Source organism: Mauremys mutica, unplaced genomic scaffold, assembly GCF_020497125.1.
Source record: "Mauremys mutica isolate MM-2020 ecotype Southern unplaced genomic scaffold, ASM2049712v1 Super-Scaffold_100198, whole genome shotgun sequence".
NCBI lineage: Eukaryota > Metazoa > Chordata > Testudines > Geoemydidae > Mauremys > Mauremys mutica.
The window spans coordinates 273990-293557 of record NW_025423285.1 but is presented as its reverse complement, the minus strand read 5'-3'; the positions used below and the strand labels follow the sequence as shown (position 1 = coordinate 293557).

Here is a 19568-nt window from a genome sequence, read left to right as displayed (position 1 = left end):
TCATGCATGTGTTTGTGTATGTTTGCAATTGTGTGTGTGTGTGCATGCTCTGCTGCCCTCTGCTGGCACGACAACTATTTCTCTGTATGTCACAGCCCCCATACCACTGACCCCAGTGGAGATTTCCCCATTTTACAAGGGCTGGCTGGCCTGACCCTTCTCCCCTCTGCGGATTGTGATGGGGGCTGCAGCTTACCCCCTGTGGGGCAGGAGTGCCACGGTGTGGGGTGCTGGGCTCCAATGCACCTAGAGAGCAGCTCAGGTGAGGCAGGGCAGGGAATGTGGTGTCCGTTCTGCATTGCCTGGTGCTGGGCCATTGCACAATCCCCAGCCACGCCGCACAGCACACCCTGAGAGGGAATGGGGGACCAAGCACATGATCCTGCATGAGGGGATCATTCTCATTGGTAGCCATCCAGTGGCAGTGAGTTCCACAGGCCTTGGCACATGCTGTGTGGGGAAGGAGGTCCTTGTATTTGGAGCAGTGGGAGTGAACTGCATGCAGTTGTGTCTCTGAGCACGATTGTGAATATTATGGTGTGTGGGGGGGGGTGACTGTGAGTGTGGCTGGGGGAGTGATTGTTGCTGTCTTTGGGGGTTGGGCTAGCATGTCCCTCTGGGTGTGTTGTGTGTGAGTGTTCTTGGGATTGTGTGAGTCCCTTTGTGTGTGTGTGTGTCACTTGCTGCAGAATACAAAATCCTGCAAAGCCATTTCCTACTGGTTAGCCCAGCAACACACTAATACAAACAGTGTCACAGATGCGCACACACACACCCACACCCACACCCACACACAGAGCAGGGCTCAGCCCCACCAGCAGGGGGCAGCAGGGACACACACGTCTCTCCTGGGCCAGCTTGGACAGTTTCCCATCACGACCCGGCACAGTGCTGGTGCCCCCACACGGGGGTGGGCAGCGACCGGGCAGGGGGGGCAGATGTGCTGGATTCAGAAGGAAGCATTTTGGGAAAATCAGCCAAGGCCCTTAGCAGAGCTGAGACACGGACCCAGTGACCCCTACACCATCCTGGGAGGGCAGTGGGGTCTAGTGGTCAGAGCAGGCAGGGGGCTGGGCACCAGGACCCCTGGGTTCTATCCCTGGCTCTGGAAGTGGAAGGGGTCTACAGCAAGGGGAGTGGGATCCAGGACTCCTGGGTTCCATAGGGGAAAACTGTTTTTTCCCTGCACTTCCCTCCCTAGTGATCCCAGCCCAGCCCCCTAGAGGAGACTGAGCACAAGTGGGGGGAGTTGTTCTCCCACTTTGGAGTTATGATTCGAACCCCTCCCCCAAGGACTGTGACATTATGAAATCTGCCCCCATCCTCCCAACACAGAGAAAACTGGTTCCTGCTCATCTGCATAACCCCGCCCATGGACACGCCACAGCTTCTGTCCTGCTGGTTTCAAGTGAGTGAGTTGCCCTCGGGGAGTGAGCAGGTCACAGCACGTCACAGCCCCAGCCAGGGCCGGCTCCAGGCACCAGCTCAGCAAGCAGGTGCTTGGGGCGGCCAAGGGGAAGGGGCGGCACGTCCGGCTCTTTGGCAGCGGGTCCCTCGGTCCCTCTCGGAGGGAAGGATCTGCCACCGAATTGCCGCCAAAGAAGGCGGCGCGGTGGAGCTGCCGCCGATCACGATCATGGCTTCTTTTTTCCCCCTGCTGCTTGGGGTGGCAAAAACCCTGGAGCCAGCCCTGGCCCCAGCACACGTCACAGCCCCAGCACACGTCATAGCACGTCACAGCCTGGGGCAGGGAGATATTGGGGGAGGGGATGAGGGGATGGTGGGAGAAGGGGGGAGGGAGAGACCCAGCCCCATAGACCCATAGGGGCAGGGAGATATTGGGGGAGGGGATGGGGGAAGGGAGAGAACCAGCCCCATAGACCCATAGGGGCAGGGGATATTGCGGTCTGGAGGGGAGGAGAGGGGGTTGGCAGAGACCCAGCCTGGGGTGCAGGGGAAATGGGGTAGGGTGGAGGGAGATGGGGGACAGAAGAGACACATGTGGATGGTGAAACGTTGGTCCAGGGAAACTGAGTCACTCCCAGGACATGCTGTGCAGGGGGGAGACCCAGCCCCATAGAGGCCAAGAGGGATATTGGGGGCAGGGTAGGGGATGGAGGGAGGAGAGACCCAGCCCCATAGACCCCTAGAGGCAGCGGCATATGGTGGGGCAGGAAAGGGGATGGCAGAGGAGACACCCATCTCCATAGACCCCTAGAGGCAGGAAATGAGGGGAGAAGGCGGGAGGGAGGGATCCAGCCCTATAGACCTGTAGGGGCAGGGAGATGTTGGGGGCAGGAGGGGAGAAGGGGGGTTGGCAGAGACCCAGCCCGGGTTGCAGGGAAATGGGCTGGTTTGGAGGGAACTGGGGAGGAGAAGAGACACAGGGCGGGACACACGCTGGGACAGGGAAACTGACTCACTCCGAATACATGCAGAGCAGGGCAGGGCGGAGGCAGATCATGCTGGTCCCAGGGTAATTTTGGGGGGTTCTGATTCCCCACTCAGCCGGGGGGCTCCCCTCTGGGCTGAGGAGCCCTGGGGTGGGGCGGGTGCAGGGGCTGTGTGTGTGTGTCAGGCTGGGGGAGCTGCCTGGGCAGAGGGGCTGGAACTGGGGGGGCTGCAGCAGCCCCTGGCTTGACGTGGTTTCCATCACACCCAGGGGTTACAGTTGGTTGGGTGGCTCAGCACCCCCCACTATACAGATTGTTCTGGCACCACTGGCCTAGGGTCACCGTCTAGTGCTCAGGGCCTGCCTGGCTCTCCTAGAGCAGGGCGAGCGCCCAGCTCTCCTGGGGCAGGGCTGGCGAGAGCTCTGGACAGATACTAACAGTGCCGGGGAGCCTGGGCGAATATTAGTTGGGCAGAGGAGCCTGGGGCAGTTTTATCAGAGAGCAGAAATGAATCCCGCACACAGCACTGGAGCTGCAGTGCTCAGCGCGTGGGCCTGGGTCTCCTGCACAGTCTCCCTGCATCCCCTCATGGCATAACAAGTTCCCTGCAGAGAAGCGGAGGTGTGGGACCGAGGGCTGCGGCGGGGGCTGCAGCACCCCCATGTCTCACTGTGCAAAGCTCCAGGTGCTGTGGGAACAAAGCCAGCATTATTGTGTGATTCCAGAGAACCCCTGAGCTGTGCTGCCCCTGTGCAGTGTGAGCGGGAATTGCACATTTTCACACTGCTTGTGAACACCAGGGCCCGTGCAACCATTTGGGCAAACTAGGCAGCCGCCTACTGGTTGGTGGCGCCTAATAGCCCCCTCAGGCGAGGAGGTGGAGCGGAGGTGAGCTGGGTGGGGGGCGCGCGGGGAGGGCTGTCCCCAGTAACGGGGGATTGAGGGCGCACAGGGGAACCGCTGCCCACCCCAGCTCACCTCCACTCTGCCTCCTCCGCCGAGCACACAGCCCAGCTCTAAGTCTCCTCCAGTCGGCGTCGCAAGCCTGAGCGGGGAGGAGAATTAGAGCGATGCCGGCGTGCTCAGTGGAGGGGGTGGAGCCGAGGTGAGCTGGGGTGGGCTCCCCAGCCAGGCTTAGCTGCCGCAGGCAAGGGCGGCAGGTTATATCTGTGTGTGGTGCCCGGGCTCCAGGAATATTCAGGGCTGGGGGCCCTGCTCCAGCAATATTTGGAGCTGGGTCTCTCCCCCGGCCCTGAGCCTCCCCAATGCCCCAAACCCTCATCCCCAGCCAGAGCCCTCATCCCCCTGCACCCTAATCCTCAGCCCCAGCCCGGAGCCCCCCCGCAGCATGAACCCCTCATCCCCCTGCACCCTAATCCTCAGCCCCAGCCCTGAGCCCCCTGCAGCATGAACCCCTCATCCCCCCGCACCCTAATCCTCTGCCCCAGCCCTGAGCCCCCCCGCAGCATGAACCCCTCATCCCCCTGCACCCTAATCCTCAGCCCCAGCCAGAGCCCTCACCCCTGCACCCTAATCCTCTGCCCCAGCCCTGAGCCACCCACACAGCATGAACCCCTTATCCCCCTGCACCCTAATCCTCTGCCCCAGCCCTGAGCCCCCCCCGCAGCATGAACCCCTCATCCCCCTGCACCCTAATCCTCTGCCCCTGCCAGAGCCCCCCTGCAGCATGAACCCCTCATCCCCCTCATCCCCCTGCACCCTGATCCTCATCTCCAGCCAGAGCCCTCATCCCCCGCACCCTAATCCTCAGCCCCAGCCAGAGCCCTCATCCCCCCGCACCCTAATCCTCATCCCCAGCCAGAGCCCTCATCCCCCTGCACCCTAATCCTCAGCCCCAGCCAGAGCCCTCACCCCTGCACCCTAATCCTCTGCCCCAGCCCTGAGCCACCCACACAGCATGAACCCCTCATCCCCCTGCACCCTAATCCTCTGCCCCAGCCCTGAGCCCCCCCCGCAGCATGAACCAATCATCCCCCTTCACCCTCATCCTCTCCCCCAGCCAGAGCCCCCCTGCAGCATGAACCCCTCATCCCCCTGCACCCTGATCCTCATCTCCAGCCAGAGCCCTCATCCCCCTCACCCTTATCCTCAGCCCCAGCCAGAGCCCTCATCCCCCCGCACCCTAATCCTCAGCCCCAGCCAGAGCCCTCACCCCTGCACCCTAATCCTCTGCCCCAGCCCTGAGCCCCCCCCACACAGCATGAACCCCTCATCCCCCTGCACCCTAATCCTCTGCCCCAGCCCTGAGTCCCCTCCTGCATCATGAATCCCTCATCGCCAGCCCCACAGCCCTCACCCCTGTATTCCCTCCTATCCCCAAACTCCCTCCCCACAAGGTGCACCCCCTCCCCCTTCCCAAATACCCCTTCCCAACCCCAAACTCCGTCCCAAAGCCTGCACCCTTCACCCCCTCCTGCACACCCACCCCCTGCCCCAGCCCCGAGCCTGCACCCAAACTCCATCCCAAAGCCTGCACCCCTCCTGCACCCTAATCCCCAGCCCAGGATCTGCACCCCAGACCTCCCCCTCCCGAGACCCCTCCCAGAGCATTAGGCAGGTGGGAGCAGAGTTTGGAGGTGCAGAGTTGGGGGGGCGGGTTCTGGGCACCACCAAAATTTCTACAAACTTGCCACCCATGTCTGCAGGAGGTCTCCCCAGGCAGGGTTAGCTGCCGTGGCAGGGGGTGGGGTGGGGAGGAAGTCTCCCCAGGCAGGGTTAGCTGCCACGGGGGGATGGGGGGAGTAGTTGCTGCAGGGGGGCTCCCCGGGTGGGGGGCTGAGTTAGCTGCGGGGGGTGGGGGAACGGACAGACGCGGTTAGCTGGGTGGGAGGGTGCAAGGTGGAAGTTTCACCTAGGGCCCAAAACTTCCTTGCACCCGCCCTAGGGCTTTCCGCACCCCTGACAGGCTGATTAGACACCTGCAGCCAATCAAGGCAGAGCTAATCAGGGCACCTGGGTTTAAAAAGGAGTCACTTCAGTTTGTGGTGTGTGTGTGAGGAGCTGGGAGCAAGAGGTGCAAGGAGCTGAGGCTGTGCTGTGCTGTGCTGTGCTGTGCTGTGCTGTGCTGTGCTGTGCTGTGCTGTGCTGTGCTGTGCTGTGCTGTGCTGTGCTGTGCTGTGCTGTGCTGTGCTGCTGGAGGACTGAGGAGTACAAGCGTTATCAGACACTAGGAGGAAGGTCCTGTGGTGAGGATAAAGAAGGTGTTTGGAGGAGGCCATGGGGAAGTAGCCCAGGGAGGTGTAGCTGTCATGCAGCTGTACCAGGAGGCACTCTAGACAGCTGCGATCCACAGGGCCCTGGGCTGGAACCCGGAGTAGAGGGCAGGCTTGGGTTCCCCCCAAACCTCCCAACTCCTGATCAGACACAGGAGGAGTTGACCCAGACTGTGGGTTCCACCAGAGGGGAAGATCACTGAGGTGAGAAAATCTGCCAATAAGCACAGGACCCACCAAGGTAAAGGAGGAACTTTGTCGCAGCCTCTAATTGCAGCATTTTTAAACGATCTGCATGCTGCTTGCAGGCTCCTAACACTTGCCACAGCAGCTCCTTTTAACTTCCATTCAACCACCTGTACTTATGCTGATAGGTTGACTTTAGGTCTTTAACTTTGATTGGTAGCTGAGAAGATGGTAAATTGGAGAGAAATCCGTTCTTCATTTGCTTGTTATTTCCTGACTTCTTTATTTATGGCCTTTTCCTTATTTCCCAGCAGATTGACTAGAGCTGGGTGCTAGCAGGGGGCCCTGATGGGCTCCTTATTTTCTGATTTCTTTCGGAAGCATTGAACTTGCCAGGGCACAGTCAGATACTGGATGCTCACATAAATGTAACACCTCAGGCTCAGCTTTAGTTCTGTTTCTCAGCTCTTTTGGAAAATCGACCTTTAGTCTGACATGTAGCATCCTTGCATTAGGAGATGGCTAATTAATAAGACCATAAACCTTGGCAATCAAATGGAACCTGAAGTCCACAGAAGACCCCGAAAGGCCCTTGGGGAGTGGAGTGCAAGTTGAGGAAGACTTCCCTGCACAGCTTCTCTCTCAATTCTCGTTTTCCTGTATTGAGCGCAAAAGTTGGGAATCAGCTCAGGGTAGGGTTATACCATGTGTGTGCAGTGGTTAGACAAGAAACTGGACTGGTATGGAGCAAAACTCTTATGTGTGCCTGATGACTGTACGTTTGAGAAGGAGCAGAAAAGAGCATTGGGGCTGCGGGATAGCGCTTGCATAGGCTTTCTTTGGCCTGTTTTGCTGTAAGAGTTAGTCACAGGTCAGTGGGTGGGTTTATGCAAATTAGGAGCATATAGGGAAACCAGCAAGAGGAAGGAGGGTGAAAGACTTCTCTGTCTTTGAACAGAATTGTGTGTTAAGGGCTCTTGCTTTGAATTCTTCCGGTGGAGTCACTTCGGGGAAGTGATCATCACTTCGAGTTACCTAGTTATCAAAGCCCCGTGAATGGTGTTTGGTGCGTGTCTGGGAGCTCCTCGTGCTGAAGTAGAAAGCAGTGGGGGAAGAGCGGCTGCCTAACATCCGAGACTGACAGCATCGCTTCTCCGCTCCTTAGAGCTCAGATCAAGTTGTACCTTGAACTCTCCCACCGTATATCCCGCATTGGGGACATGACAGATTGTGTATATGTATATACTGCCTAACACCAAAATGCTAACATCCCCCCACAACCTGTATGTTACCCCCAATGACACAATAACTGACGCTTCAAACACTTTATATCATTTATTTTAAATATTCTCTAATAAAATTTAAATCTGTTCTTATCAGTTTAATATCTGATAAGTCCTTTATTTAAGGACTGTATGTTAAATTGATTTTTGAAACAAGGGGATGGAATAGGAGCTTGCTCTGACCATCCCATGCATTGACCTGGTATTGCAGTGTCTCCAGGACCAGTGCCTCTCCTTCTGGGGAGAATTGTCTGGTTAAAAAAGCAGAAAAAGTTTCACTCTAAAGATGCTGATTTGAGAAGATTTTTTTTAAAGTAGTTGAAAAATCAGGTTTCTTTAGCACTTAGGTTCTTCATAACAACATATTGTTAAAATTCCTTGGGAGTGTTTTCTGAGTCTGCAGATGTGAGTTTTTTGTTTTGAAAGCTGGGATTCTTCTGTTTGCTGTGAGTCTTTTCAACAATATGAGGGATGAATGCTTTCCGGACTGAGGGTCTGTTTGGGAGATGGTTGGCTGGGGTGTGTGTGTGTGTGTGTGTGTGTGTGTGTGTGTGTGTGTGTGTGTGTGTGTGTGTGGAACACAGATTGGTAATATTCGAGGTCACATGTATATCAATAACTGCATGAGTTACAGAGACTTCTCCCCACCCAGCCAACGTTCCATGTATCTTGACTGGGCCTGCCGCCCACCATCCCAGAGCAGAAGCCTGAGCCCCACCGCACGTGGGAAGGTGGGGAACTCCCACTGGTTGCCTGCTCCTGCAGTGTTTATGACTCCGGAAGAGGGTAGGGACCAGCCCCTGCAGGCAGCCCGGGGGGAAGAGCTGCTGCTTTGCTGCCCCCGACTCCCCCTCAATTACAGCCCAGGAGGCTGTGGCCACAATAAAAGCCCCGGTGGCCACACTTGAGAAATGCTGGAGCTTCACAGTAAACAAATCCCAGCAGATTTGTCACGCCCTGTCCCCCACCCTGGGGATTTCCTGCCCTCTCCCATCCAGACCAACCTTCCTGGAAGATCCCACCCCCTATGTATTTACTGCCCTTTCTCCCCGCCAAGGGAGCCCGCCAGCAACTCCCTGATAATCCCTCCCTCAACTGGCTCCACTGCAGCCATTTCCCTTCCCCGGCCCCTGGAAGGACGGAATGAGCCGGAGCAAAACATGGATGTTGCGCTGCAGCCTGTTAGGGCAAAAAGGGCAACTGGGAACATGTCAGAACAGGAAATAATTTCCCAGCACAATTCCCCCCAGGCTCTTTCCCTGCACACAGATATTCCAGCTTGTCCTGCATGGGACAGAAAAATTCAAATCTAGGGCTGTCAATTAATCACAGTTAACTTACGCAATTAACTTTAAAAAAATCATGATTAATCTCAGTTTTAATCACACCGTTAATAGAATACCAATTGAAATTTATTATATTTTGTTTTTCTACATATTCAAATATATTGATTTCAATTACAACATAGAATACGAAGTGTACAGTGCTCACTATATATAGTTTTATTACAAATATTTACACTGTAAAATATAAAGTACTGTAGTGCAATCTCTTTATTATTGAAGTGCAACTTGCATATGTAGATTTTTGTTGTTGTTGCAGAAGTGCACTCAAAAAGAAAACAATGTAAAACTTCAGAGCCCAGTCAGTCCTACTTCTTGTTCAGCCAATCGCTAAGACAAACAAGTTTGTTTACATTTACTGGAGATAATGCGGCCCGAGTCTTATATACGTCACCTAAAAGTGAGAACAGGCTCTCTCATGGCACTTTTGAAGCCAGCGTTGCAAGGTATTAATGTGCCAGATATGCTAACATCCATATGCCTTCATACTTCAACCACCATTCCAGAGGACATGCTTCCATGCTGATAACGCTCGTTAAAAAAATAATGTGTTAATTTGTGACTGAAGACCTTGATGAAGAACTGTATGTCTCCTGCTCCATGATTTTATCCGCATTCTGCCATATATTTCGTTTTATGGCAGTCTTGGGTGATGACCCAGCACATGTTGTTCACTTTAAGAACACTTTCACTGCAAATTTGACAAAACACAAAAAGTATAATGTGAGATTTCTAGAGATAGCTACAGCGCTCGACCCAAGGTTTAAGAATCTGAAGAGCCTTCCAAAATCCAAGAGGGACGAGGTGTGAAACATGTTGCAGAAGTCCTCAAACAGCAACACTCTGATGCAGACACTACAGAACCTGAACCACTAGACAGGAAAATCAATCTTCGGTTGGTGGCATCTGACTCAGATGAGGAATATGAATGTACTTTGGCAGGGGCGGCTCTAGCCATTTCACCGCCCCAAGCACGGTGGCACGCCACGGGGGGCGCTCTGCCAGTTGCCTGTCCCGCGGCTCCAGTGGACCTCCTGCAGACATGCCTGCGGATGCTCCACCGCAGCCGCGGGACCAGCGGACCCTCCGTAGGCACGTCTGTGGGAGGTCCACCAGAGCCGCCTGCCGCCCTCCCGGGACCAGCAGAGCGCCCCCCGGGGCATGCCGCCCCAAGCACGTGTTTGGCATGCTGGGGTCTGGAGCCACCCCTGTACTTGGGATCGTTATCGAGCAGTACCTGTCATCAGCATGGAAGCATGTCCCTGGCCTCTGATTGCTAGAAGCTGGGAGGGGAGAACAGGGGCTGGAGCTCTCCATGGCCGCCTGGTCTGGTCACTCCCTCTGAAGCCCATAGCCAGGGCCAGCCTTAGGGGTGGGTGCCACCAGGGAATGGCCCAGGGGCACCGTGGTCAAGGGCGGTGCTGTACGGTAGCAGAGAGGTGTGTGCTGCCGGTGTAAAGTCAGAAACTGCTCCCGGCTGGCAGGGGAGGGCTGCTTGGGGTGGTGCCCAGATTTCTCCCTGCTCCCTCCCGGCATAGGAACATGGGGGGAGGGAGGGGAAGAGAAGGGGGAGAGAGCGGTGATGAGTGGATACTGCTCCCCCCAATGTTCCTCCGTGCCCCCCTAGGGGGCTGTGAGGGGGGAGCAAGGAGCGACATCAGGGCTCCCTGCATCCAGGTCACCTTCCCCACCTGGGCGGCTGCTCTCTGTCCTCCCCTTATGCAGTTGGGGATGTAGGGGTTAGGGGTGGTGGAGGGAGTGCAGGGGGGGTGCAGAGGTGAGGGGTGCCCAGGGTTAGGGGCGTGGGGGAGGACACAGGGTGAACAGTGCAGGGTTAGAAGCACAGGAAGGGGCACGGGGCTCTCCTGTGGCCCAACCCCACAGGAGATTGACCCCATGTTTAAAGAGCAAACCTCTATCCTAAGGGCTGCAATATCTACTGGGGTGAGACAAACTGCACCAGCCCCTTGCTGCCCAGCCTGTGAGAGCTCTGACTGTGCGTCTATAAAGGGAACAGCGAATGGAAGTGAAGTGGCTCCGGTTCGCGCTCTGTTAGAGCCCCACCGGGAACAGGGAGCAGAAGTTAAGTTGCCTCCTGTTCTATAACTGATGGGGGGGGGCAGCAGGGATTAGGGGCATGGAGAACGGGGGGGCCTGACAGGCGTTGGGCTGCGGGGTTCCCTGCTGCGGGGTTCCCTGGTGCAGGGTTCCCTGCTGCAGCTCCGCAGACTGGAGCCTGCTCCTCCTGTGCAGGGCCAGCTCCAGCTTTTCTGCCGCCCCAAGCAGGAGGGGGAAAAGGACAAGCTGTGGCTCTTCGGCGGCAGCTCAACCACACTGCTGCTTCCGTGACAGTTCGGCGGCGAGTCCTCCCCCCCTTCCTCTTTGGCAGCAATTCGGCGGCAGCTGAAAGACTAAGACAGGGAATGAGGGACCCGCCGCCGAATTTCCGCCAAAGACCCAGCCGTGCTGCCCCGACACCGGACGGGCCGCCCCTTTGAATTGGCCGCTCCAAGCACCTGCTTGCTACACTGGTGCCTGGAGCCAGCCCTGCTCCCGTGACAAGCAGGGGCTGGTGCAGAGTGTGGCAGGGCAGGGAGATGACATCTCCCCTAAGGGCGGGGCCTTTTCACAGCAAGGGCAGCACCTCCCCGCAGGAGCACAGACCCCACCTGCTCCTCCTGCTTTCCCCTGACACCCGCACCACCCTTCCCAGCACCGCCTCATGGCAGCATCTGCTGCCAGACTCACACCAGAAACGGGAAGTCTGGGCCGGGCCTCGCAGCGGCTGTGAGGAAATGGAAGCATATTTAGAGAGCCCGGAGTGGATGGGTGGGGGCGGGTTGGAGGACCCCACAGTGGCTGAAAAGGGGAACCCGGCAGGTTGGGGGGCAGCAGAGATTGCAGATGAGGAACCTCACACCCTGGGGATGGACTGGGGCAGTGGGGGGATGGGAAAGTGGGGCCCAGCCATGGAGAAATGGGCTGGAGGCAATTAGGGGTAGGGCGCTGAGGATGGGGAGGGGCAGGAGGAGGAGGAGGTCATCGGGGGTGGAGCGAGAGGAGGAGGTCGGCGTCGGGGCGCTGAGGACGGGGGGGAGGAGGAGGAGGGGGGCGAAGGGAAAGGCCGGGCAGAGCGGACAGGGTGGGGGAGGGGACGCTGGGGGCTGAGGGATCCCCACAGATGGGGGTGGGGCTGGCGTGAGGGTCACAGCAGAGGATGGAGGGACATGGGGGGGCAGGTTGGGGGGCTGGAAGGGGCTGTCGGGGCCCTACAGAGGGAGATGTTGCCGGCCCAAAGGGCCCGAGGTGGCAGCAGGGGTTCGTTGCCTGGTGTGCGTCGCACTAATTTACACACCAGGGTGGAGAAGCAAAACCAAGTTTATTTGAGATCTCAAAGCAGGCACTAGGAGACACAGTATCTCAAATCCAGCGCAACAAAAACAAGCAGTTTCCCCTTTTTATATGTCAAGCTGTCTGTGAAAGCCTTTTGTTTCATTCCCCCCTACCCCTCCCTTGTTAACTGCAGCTACATTAGGCATTACCTTATAGCTTGTTAGAAAGTTCTCATCCGCATGTTTATCTGTTGGCCTTGTCAGCTCAGGCACATGAAGCCTTCTCCCCCTTCCCTTCCCCGCCTCCTCACTACTTTTGCTAGTTTAAGCGGGACTGCAGCTGTCTGCTAGAAAAGCTGACTCTCACATATTCTGCTTTTAGGCTGTTAGCATTTAGGTTGGTTAAAGTTCACAAGATGGAGTTACTGTGGCTCACTTAGACCCAGAGCAGGGGGGCTTCATCGACACTCGTGGTCTTCCACCCCCCCGAGTTACCTGGTAGCTACGCCCAGTGACACCAACAATTCCCTCCTTTGAGAACACTCAACAAACCTTTGGCAGAGTTTTCTCATACTCTGAAGACAAAAAGTGATTAAGTTCCATACAATCAGGGTCATCAATTAAGGGGTACAAGGGAACATCTGGGGAATGGGGGGTACAAAGCTTATGTATAAGTGCTTTACAGCAAGCGAGCAAAAGAAAGAGAACAAAACAGATTACAACACCTGTGAGCAGGAGGCGAACAATACCTCCCCCTAGTCCCCCTAGATCAGGTAACCAACCCCAGAGGGAATCAAAAATAGTAGGTTCTGCTTCCTGGGCCTTCCACAGGTTAAAGGCCTGTTCAGCTGACAGGATGTGCTTGTTAATATCCTGAGAAGATTCTGGGACATAGGTACAACATTCTTCCCCAATAAGGGCACAGACCCCGCCCCGTGAGGCTAAAATATAATCTAGGGCCTGGCGATTTTGCAGGGATAATAACCAGAGTTGGTAGAGCTCAGAACTTATGCCTTTGTCTATGGCCAGGGTGTCATTGGCAAACTGAGTAAGGAATACAGAAAGTCTCTTATACAGTTGGGCCATTCGTCCTACCCCATAGGAAGGGAGGAATATCATTCCAAACCTGTCTCCCTCACCGATGGGCTCAAGGGTAGCTCTCAGGGACCGGTAGTAACTGGAGCGACCTGAGGGAGCGTGGGCCACAACACGGAGGGGAGGGGCAAGGAATCCTTTATAGCAACTTCCATGCCACCCATGTGGGAGCCACTTGTAGGCATTACAGCCACACATAAAAAATGCCTGTCCATTAGCAACCAGCCCATTAATCCCCTGCTGGCGCTGGGTGGCAATATGAGGGGGCCAGTACTGGAGTCCTTCCCCAGTATCCTGGCCAGTGCTGTTGAGAAAGGGGATTGTAACATTAGTTGTTGGAGACAAGTAATAGTGACAGGAACTATTACCTGCAAACCAAAGGGCATTAGGTGAAGAAGGCTCCCTAAAAACAAAGCAGACCTTGGGGTACAACCCGGAGTCTGATGGGGGTAGGTTTTTGTAAGAGGTTGCCAAAGGGTTGCCAGGAGCTGTTGGTCAAACTATAAAAGCGCTCCTGAGAACAATTATGGCTTAGGTTTCCTCCAACTCTGCCCGACATAAAAGGCTGCCGTATATTATAAGAAGTTATCAATATTTCCTGGCAAATATCAGACCAATTTTGGGGAATGGCACGCCAGGGCAGCCCCGCTGAATGATGGGGAATCTGGGCACATATCCAACAGTTGGAGAGATTAAACTCACGGGCAAAAGCAATTTTCAGGGCTTCATATGTATTGGTAGCCATATCTGTAGGGAGAGGTCCCCATTCTGCATGTGCTGTGGGTGTAACAGGAGGGAACAAAAGGAATACCTCTGTGACAAAAAAGAATGTTGTAAAAGACCCTAAACCTGAACCCATACTGGCAATTACAGCAACCCAAATGCCCAATGGATAAGAATGAAAGCCACCAAACAAAGCAGAAAATAAAAGGACCAGGACCAGAAATTAAGTCGGCCTTCTGTGAATAGATAAAACCAATGCTCAGGGTGCTCGTGGGAAGTGCGCTGTGGCTGTTCAGAGAGATCACAGGGCATTCCCAGCGACCCTTATTGTCTTTTGAATAGCAGTTTAAGTCCCAAATCGTCGCTAGAAGCTGCTTCTTTAGCAGGCTGCACAGTCCACTGTTCAGGAGCAGGCACTGCTTTCAGTCGAGAGTGATGAATCCAGTTCTTGTGTCCTTCGACCTTTGCCACCATGTGGGAAACAAGCAGGACGGTGTAGGGTCCCTTTCACTTCTCTTGGAGAGGCTCATCCTTCCAGGTCCGAACGAGTACAGAATCGCCTGGCTGCAAGGAGTGGACCGGGGTATCCAGTAGAGGAGGCTGTGAATCTTTGGTATACCTGTGAAGAGAAGAAAGAACAGCAGACAGAGAGCATATGTACGGAGACAAAAACCCGCAGCCTACCTCCCACTCCCCTAACAGAACCGGTGTACCATCCAGAGGCCATGCCCTTCCAAACATAATCTCGAAGGGACTAATCCCTAACCTGCCCTTGGGGAGAGCACGAATGCGGAGTAACACAAGGGGCAAAGCATCAGGCCACTTAAGAGAGGCTTCCTGGCAAATCTTAGAGAGGTGTCGCTTGAGTGTCTGATTAGTACGTTCCACTACACCACTGGCCTGTGGTCGCCACTGTGTGTGGAGCTTCCAGGAGATTTGCAAGACATCTGAAATCCTTTGAACAATTTGAGATGTAAAGTGTGCCCCATTGTCAGATTCCATCCACTCGGGGAGCCCAAAGCGGGGAATGATCTCCTTGACAAACTTAAGAGCCACTGTTTTGGCGGTGTTGTTACGACATGGGAAGGCTTTGGGCCATCCACTGAATCGATCCACCATGACGAGGAGATACCTGTACCCTTGGGTTCTAGGAAACTCAGTAAAGTCTATTTGCCACACCAATCCTGGGCCTGGGGTAGGTTCCAAGGTAGCTGGCAGCACTGGCACTCCTGGTCGAGGGTTATTCTTTTGGCAGAGTAGGCATTCAGCCTGTACCTGGGATGCTAGGGGTCTAAGTCAAGAGGTTAGAAAATACTTGCTCATGAGCTGAGTAAGAGCCTCCCTGCCTGCGTGGGTGGTTTGATGCAGTTTTTGCAGCACTGGTCGGATTAAGCCCTTGGGCAGGAGGACTTTTCCCTCTGTGGAGTAAAACCATCCCTCTTTTTCCTGGAGACCAAGCCTGTCAGCCAGGTTTCTGTCCTCAGAGGAGTACTTAGGGGCTGCAAGCTCACCTACTGATGGAATGAGGGCATGCATTTGGGCATTCTCCTCTGTTGGTGATTTCAGGGTAGCAGCACGCTTGGCTTCCCTGTCTGCTCTAGCGTTGCCCTTGGTTACATCCTGGTCCTCCTTCTGGTGAGCTTTGCAATGCATCACTGCTACTGCTGAGGGGAGCTGTACTGCTTCTAAAAGCCGGAGAATTTGAGACCCATGCTTGACCGGAAAACCCTGAGCAGTTAACATTCCCCTTTGTTTCCACAGACCAGCGTGAGCATGCAATACCCCAAAAACATATTTTGAGTCAGTAAAAATATTAACCCGTTTGTCTTTTGCCAGTTCAAGTGCACGGGTTAAGGCCACTAGTTCAGCAAGCTGGGCAGATGTTCCAGCAGGTAAACTCTCTGCTTCCACTGTATCGTAGAGGGTCACAACAGCATAGCCCGCCCTCCTTTGCCCATCTATGACAGCACTGCTCCCATCAGTATACCACTCACAGTCTGCATTTGAGAGCGGTTGATCTTTTAAATCTGGGCGGCTGGAGTATTGGGCATCTATGACATCCAGACAGTCATGTTCCTGCTTTTCTGTTTCTGGTAGCAGGGTAGCTGGATTAAGGGTGGGACAGGTTTGCAAGGTAACTTCAGAGTTCTCTAACAATTTTGCCTGGTACCGAGCCACCCGAGCCTGAGTGAGCCAGAGACCACCCTTAGTGTCCAGCAGGGCTTGGACCATGTGGGGAGTATACACTTGAACAGATCCTCCCAGTGTTAATTTTTCAGCTTCCCCAAGCACCAGGGCCATGGCTGCGACCGCCCGCAAGCATGCTGGCCACCCCTTGGCAACTTGATCCAGTTGTTTGGAAAAGTAGGCTACAGGACGTTTCCAAGCACCTAACAGCTGAGTAAGCATTCCCAGGGCTACCCCTTTTCTCTCATGTACATACAGTTGGAACGGCTTAGATAGATCCGGTAAACCCAGGGCTGGAGCCTCCATTAACTTCCTCTTTAAGATTTTAAATGCCCTGTCCGCTTCTGGGGACCAGTGAAAGGGGTCATGATCCGCTCCCTTAACACATTCATACAGAGGTTTTGCCCACAGTCCAAACTCTGGGATCCACATTCTACAAAAGCCTGCCATGCCCAGAAATGCCCTAAGCCTTTTCCGGTTGCTTGGGATAGGAATCTGGCAAATAGCCTCCTTTCTTTCGTTAGAGAGCTGCCGTTCTCCTTGCCTTATGTGAAACCCTAAGCACTGTACTTCTGAGAGGGCAATTTGAGCCTTGTTCCGAGCCACCCGGTATCCTCGGAGTCCAACATAGTTCAGGAGGCTCACAGTGGCTTGGAGGCAAGGGGTTAATCCCACAGCCGCAATTAACAGGTCGTCTACATACTGCAGGAGGAGGATCCCGTCTGGAGTATTCCACTCCTCCAGGTCTTTGGCCAGCGCCTGGCCGAAAAGCGAAGGGGAGTTTTTAAATCCCTGTGCCAACACAGTCCAGCAGAGCTGTTTTTTAACCCTTCCAGTGTCTTCCCACTCGAAGGAGAAAATCTCCTGAGATTGGGTATCAACTGGAATTGTAAAGAAAGCATCCTTCAAATCTAGGACTGAAAAATGGGTATACTGCCCCCCTATAGAGGCTAACAGTGTATACGGATTTGGAACAAGGGGGTGCAGAGTCTTAACCCGCTCATTGACTGCTCTCAAGTCCTGTACCAGCCGATACGTCCCATCGGGCTTTTGCACGGGCAGGATGGGGGTGTTCCAAGCTGATTGGCATTCTCGTAGTACCCCATGCTCTAGGAATCGATCTATAGTCTTTTTCAGTCCCTCTCTGGCTTCCCTTTTAATTGGATACTGTTTGATCCGCACTGGGCTTTTTCCTGGGAGGAGTTGAACCTTAACAGGGGTGTGACGGGTTGCCCTTCCGGGGACCCCTGATGCCCGGGCAAGGGGATACACCTGGTCCTCCCACTGGCTCCACTCTGGGGCTTGCATGGCTGAGGGTTCAACTGCAAGGGCCATTATCCAGGCATTCTCAGGGGGTAAGGTAAGGGTTATATCATCTTGAGTAAAATGCAGAGTGGCACCCAAACGACAAAGCAGGTCCCGTCCTAATAGGGGTGTTGGACAGTCAGGGAGGTAAACCAGCTTGTGAGATACAGTTGTGTTTCCCAAGGCACATTCTGCTGGGGCATATACTGGGCACTTGGTTCCTTTCCCCGTGGCACCAACCACTGTAAGGGAGTCTGCTACTGGCAGCTGAAGGGGTTGATTCACGGCAGTTCGTGCTGCTCCAGAGTCTACTAAAAAGTCTATTTCTGAATTTCCCACCCTCATTTTTACTCGGGGTTCCAGGGGCAGGATGGTCCGTCTCCCCTGACACCCCTAATCTTGATCCTCTGCTGCCATCATGGGGGTATCTTCCCTTTCAGGGCACTCATTTTTCCAATGTCCCTCCTTCCGGCATATGGCACACTGGTTGCGACCCAAACGCCTTTCCTGGGAACCGGGGCGCCCACGTCCACGGCCTCTCATTCCCCGGCCCCTTTCACCTTTCTGTGACTTTCCTCTGCCGCCGGCCTGCACCGCCGCTAACATCATCTTCACTTGCCTTTTTTCCTTCTCTCCCTCTCTAAGGGCATAGGCCCTGTTGGCAGTCTCCAAAATCTGAGCCATAGACATTCCCATTAAATCCTCCTTTTTCTGCAATTTCCTTTTAATATCAGGGGCCGCATGGCTAGTAAAGATACCCTTTATGATTGCCTCAGTTGTCTGATCGTCTGGGTCTGCGCTAGTACTTTGCCGGATGGAGTCCCGAATGCGCTGTAGAAAAGCCACTGGACTCTCTTTTGATTCCTGGATTAGCTCATACGGCTTTGCCCAGTTGTTATGTTGGACAGCCGAGTGCCTGAGGCCATACATAAGCAATTCCTTATAGGAGTTAAGCATCCTCAAACCCCCCTCCTCATTCGGATTCCACCCGGGGTCCACTGTGGGGACAACAGCTTCTGGCAAGGGTTTTCCTTCTCTATCCTCATTATACCTTCTTTGTGCCTCCTCTCTAGCTTTAGCTATAACTTGACTCCGTTCCACTTCAGACAACAAAGTTCTCATAAGTATGTTGCAATCATCCCAGTCAGGCTTATGGCTAGCTAGACAACCTTCAAAGATTGAAATGAACCGACCTGGATTCGTTGAGAATTCCCCTGCTTCTGCCTTAAAGGCAGCTAGGTGAACAGGGTTAAAAGGAACATGAGAGTACACTGGCACAATCTGGGCTGCACGCGCCTGTGTTCCAGGATGGGCTACCACATTCTCAGTAATCAACGGATACAATCCCACCGAGGGGGCATTCCCTGGAACCTGTGGGGGTGTTGGAGACGAAGGGAACACCGATTCTGCCATTACAACCATGGGAGGGTTCTGGGGATTAGCAGCAGTTACTACCGAGTCTGTCAGAGTCAAATGGCACTTATATAAAATATCAGTCCTATTTCTTAACATCGTAAACATATATGCATAGAGATGTTCATTCCATTTACCAGTTCGCTGACAAAACAAAAGTAATTGAAGGATCGTGTTGTAATTAAGAGATCCTTCTGGTGGCCACCTTTCCTGGTCCTCTAGCTGATATTGAGGCCAGTCAACTGTACAGAACCTTTTTAGTTTACTTCTAAGCATTGAATCTGATGAGAACACATCCCAGTGGGCTAGAATGCATCCTAAGGGTGTACACTGTGCTCCGCCGGCTGTACTCTGTCCCTGTCCCATACTCTATGAATATGGAGACACTGGGCGTCCCCAGGTCCTAACAGGCAAAAAGTCCACACCACTGGACCGTTCCTACCTTATCCACAGGACCGGGTCCTCACCGTCGCCCGCAGCTGCTTCTCCACTTATCTGTGCGTTGCACCGTTGTGCCCTCCGGGGTCGACCAAACCACGTCTCCGCCGAGGCCCCCGATGAAGTCACCGGTGCGCGCTGGGCGTCGGTCGTTGTCGCAATCCGTTGGTCACCAGGAGGGATCCGGGCAAGGCTAAATTTTGCCTCGAGCCCACCCAGGGATGCCAAAACTGTTGCCGGCACAAGGGCCTGAGGCGACAGCAACAGTGGTTCGTTGCCCGGTGTGCTTCGCTCCAATAAACACACCAAGGTGGAGAAGCAAAACAAAGTTTATTTGAGATCTCAAAGCAGGCACTAGGAGAAACAGTATCTCAAACCCAGCGCAACAAAAACAAGCAATTTTCCCTTTTTATATGTCAAGCTGTTTGTAAAAGCCTTTGTTTCATTTCCCCCTACCCCTCCCTTGTTAACTGCAGCTACATTAGGCATTACATTATAGCTTGTTAGAAAAGTTCTCATCCGCATGTTTATCTGTTGGCCTTGTCAGCTCAGGCACATGAAGACTTCTCCCCCTTTCCTCCCCCTCTTATCACTACTTTTGCTAGTTTAAGCAGGACCGCAGCTGTCTGCTAGAAAA

At 54.3% G+C, this 19568-nt stretch overlaps 1 protein-coding gene and 1 non-coding gene across 2 annotated transcripts in view; one reads left to right on the top strand and one right to left on the bottom strand.

Moving 5' to 3' along the window:
• LOC123359833 (zinc finger protein 154-like) overlaps positions 1-15241 on the bottom strand; it is a gene marked incomplete at its 3' end in the record, with an annotated part of 252228 nt that extends 236987 nt beyond the window's left edge. The window contains exons 1-2 of the mRNA XM_045001148.1: positions 15104-15241; positions 13989-14004 (exon numbers count right to left, since the gene is read on the bottom strand). Coding sequence (XP_044857083.1) covers positions 13989-14004; positions 15104-15241 — 154 coding nt within the window. The remainder of the gene's footprint in view (positions 1-13988; positions 14005-15103) is intronic.
• Positions 7146-7331, top strand: LOC123359839. Its single transcript, XR_006575930.1, has one exon. It is a non-coding gene; the product is annotated as a U2 spliceosomal RNA (small nuclear RNA).
• Positions 15242-19568: the final 4327 nt, after the last annotated feature.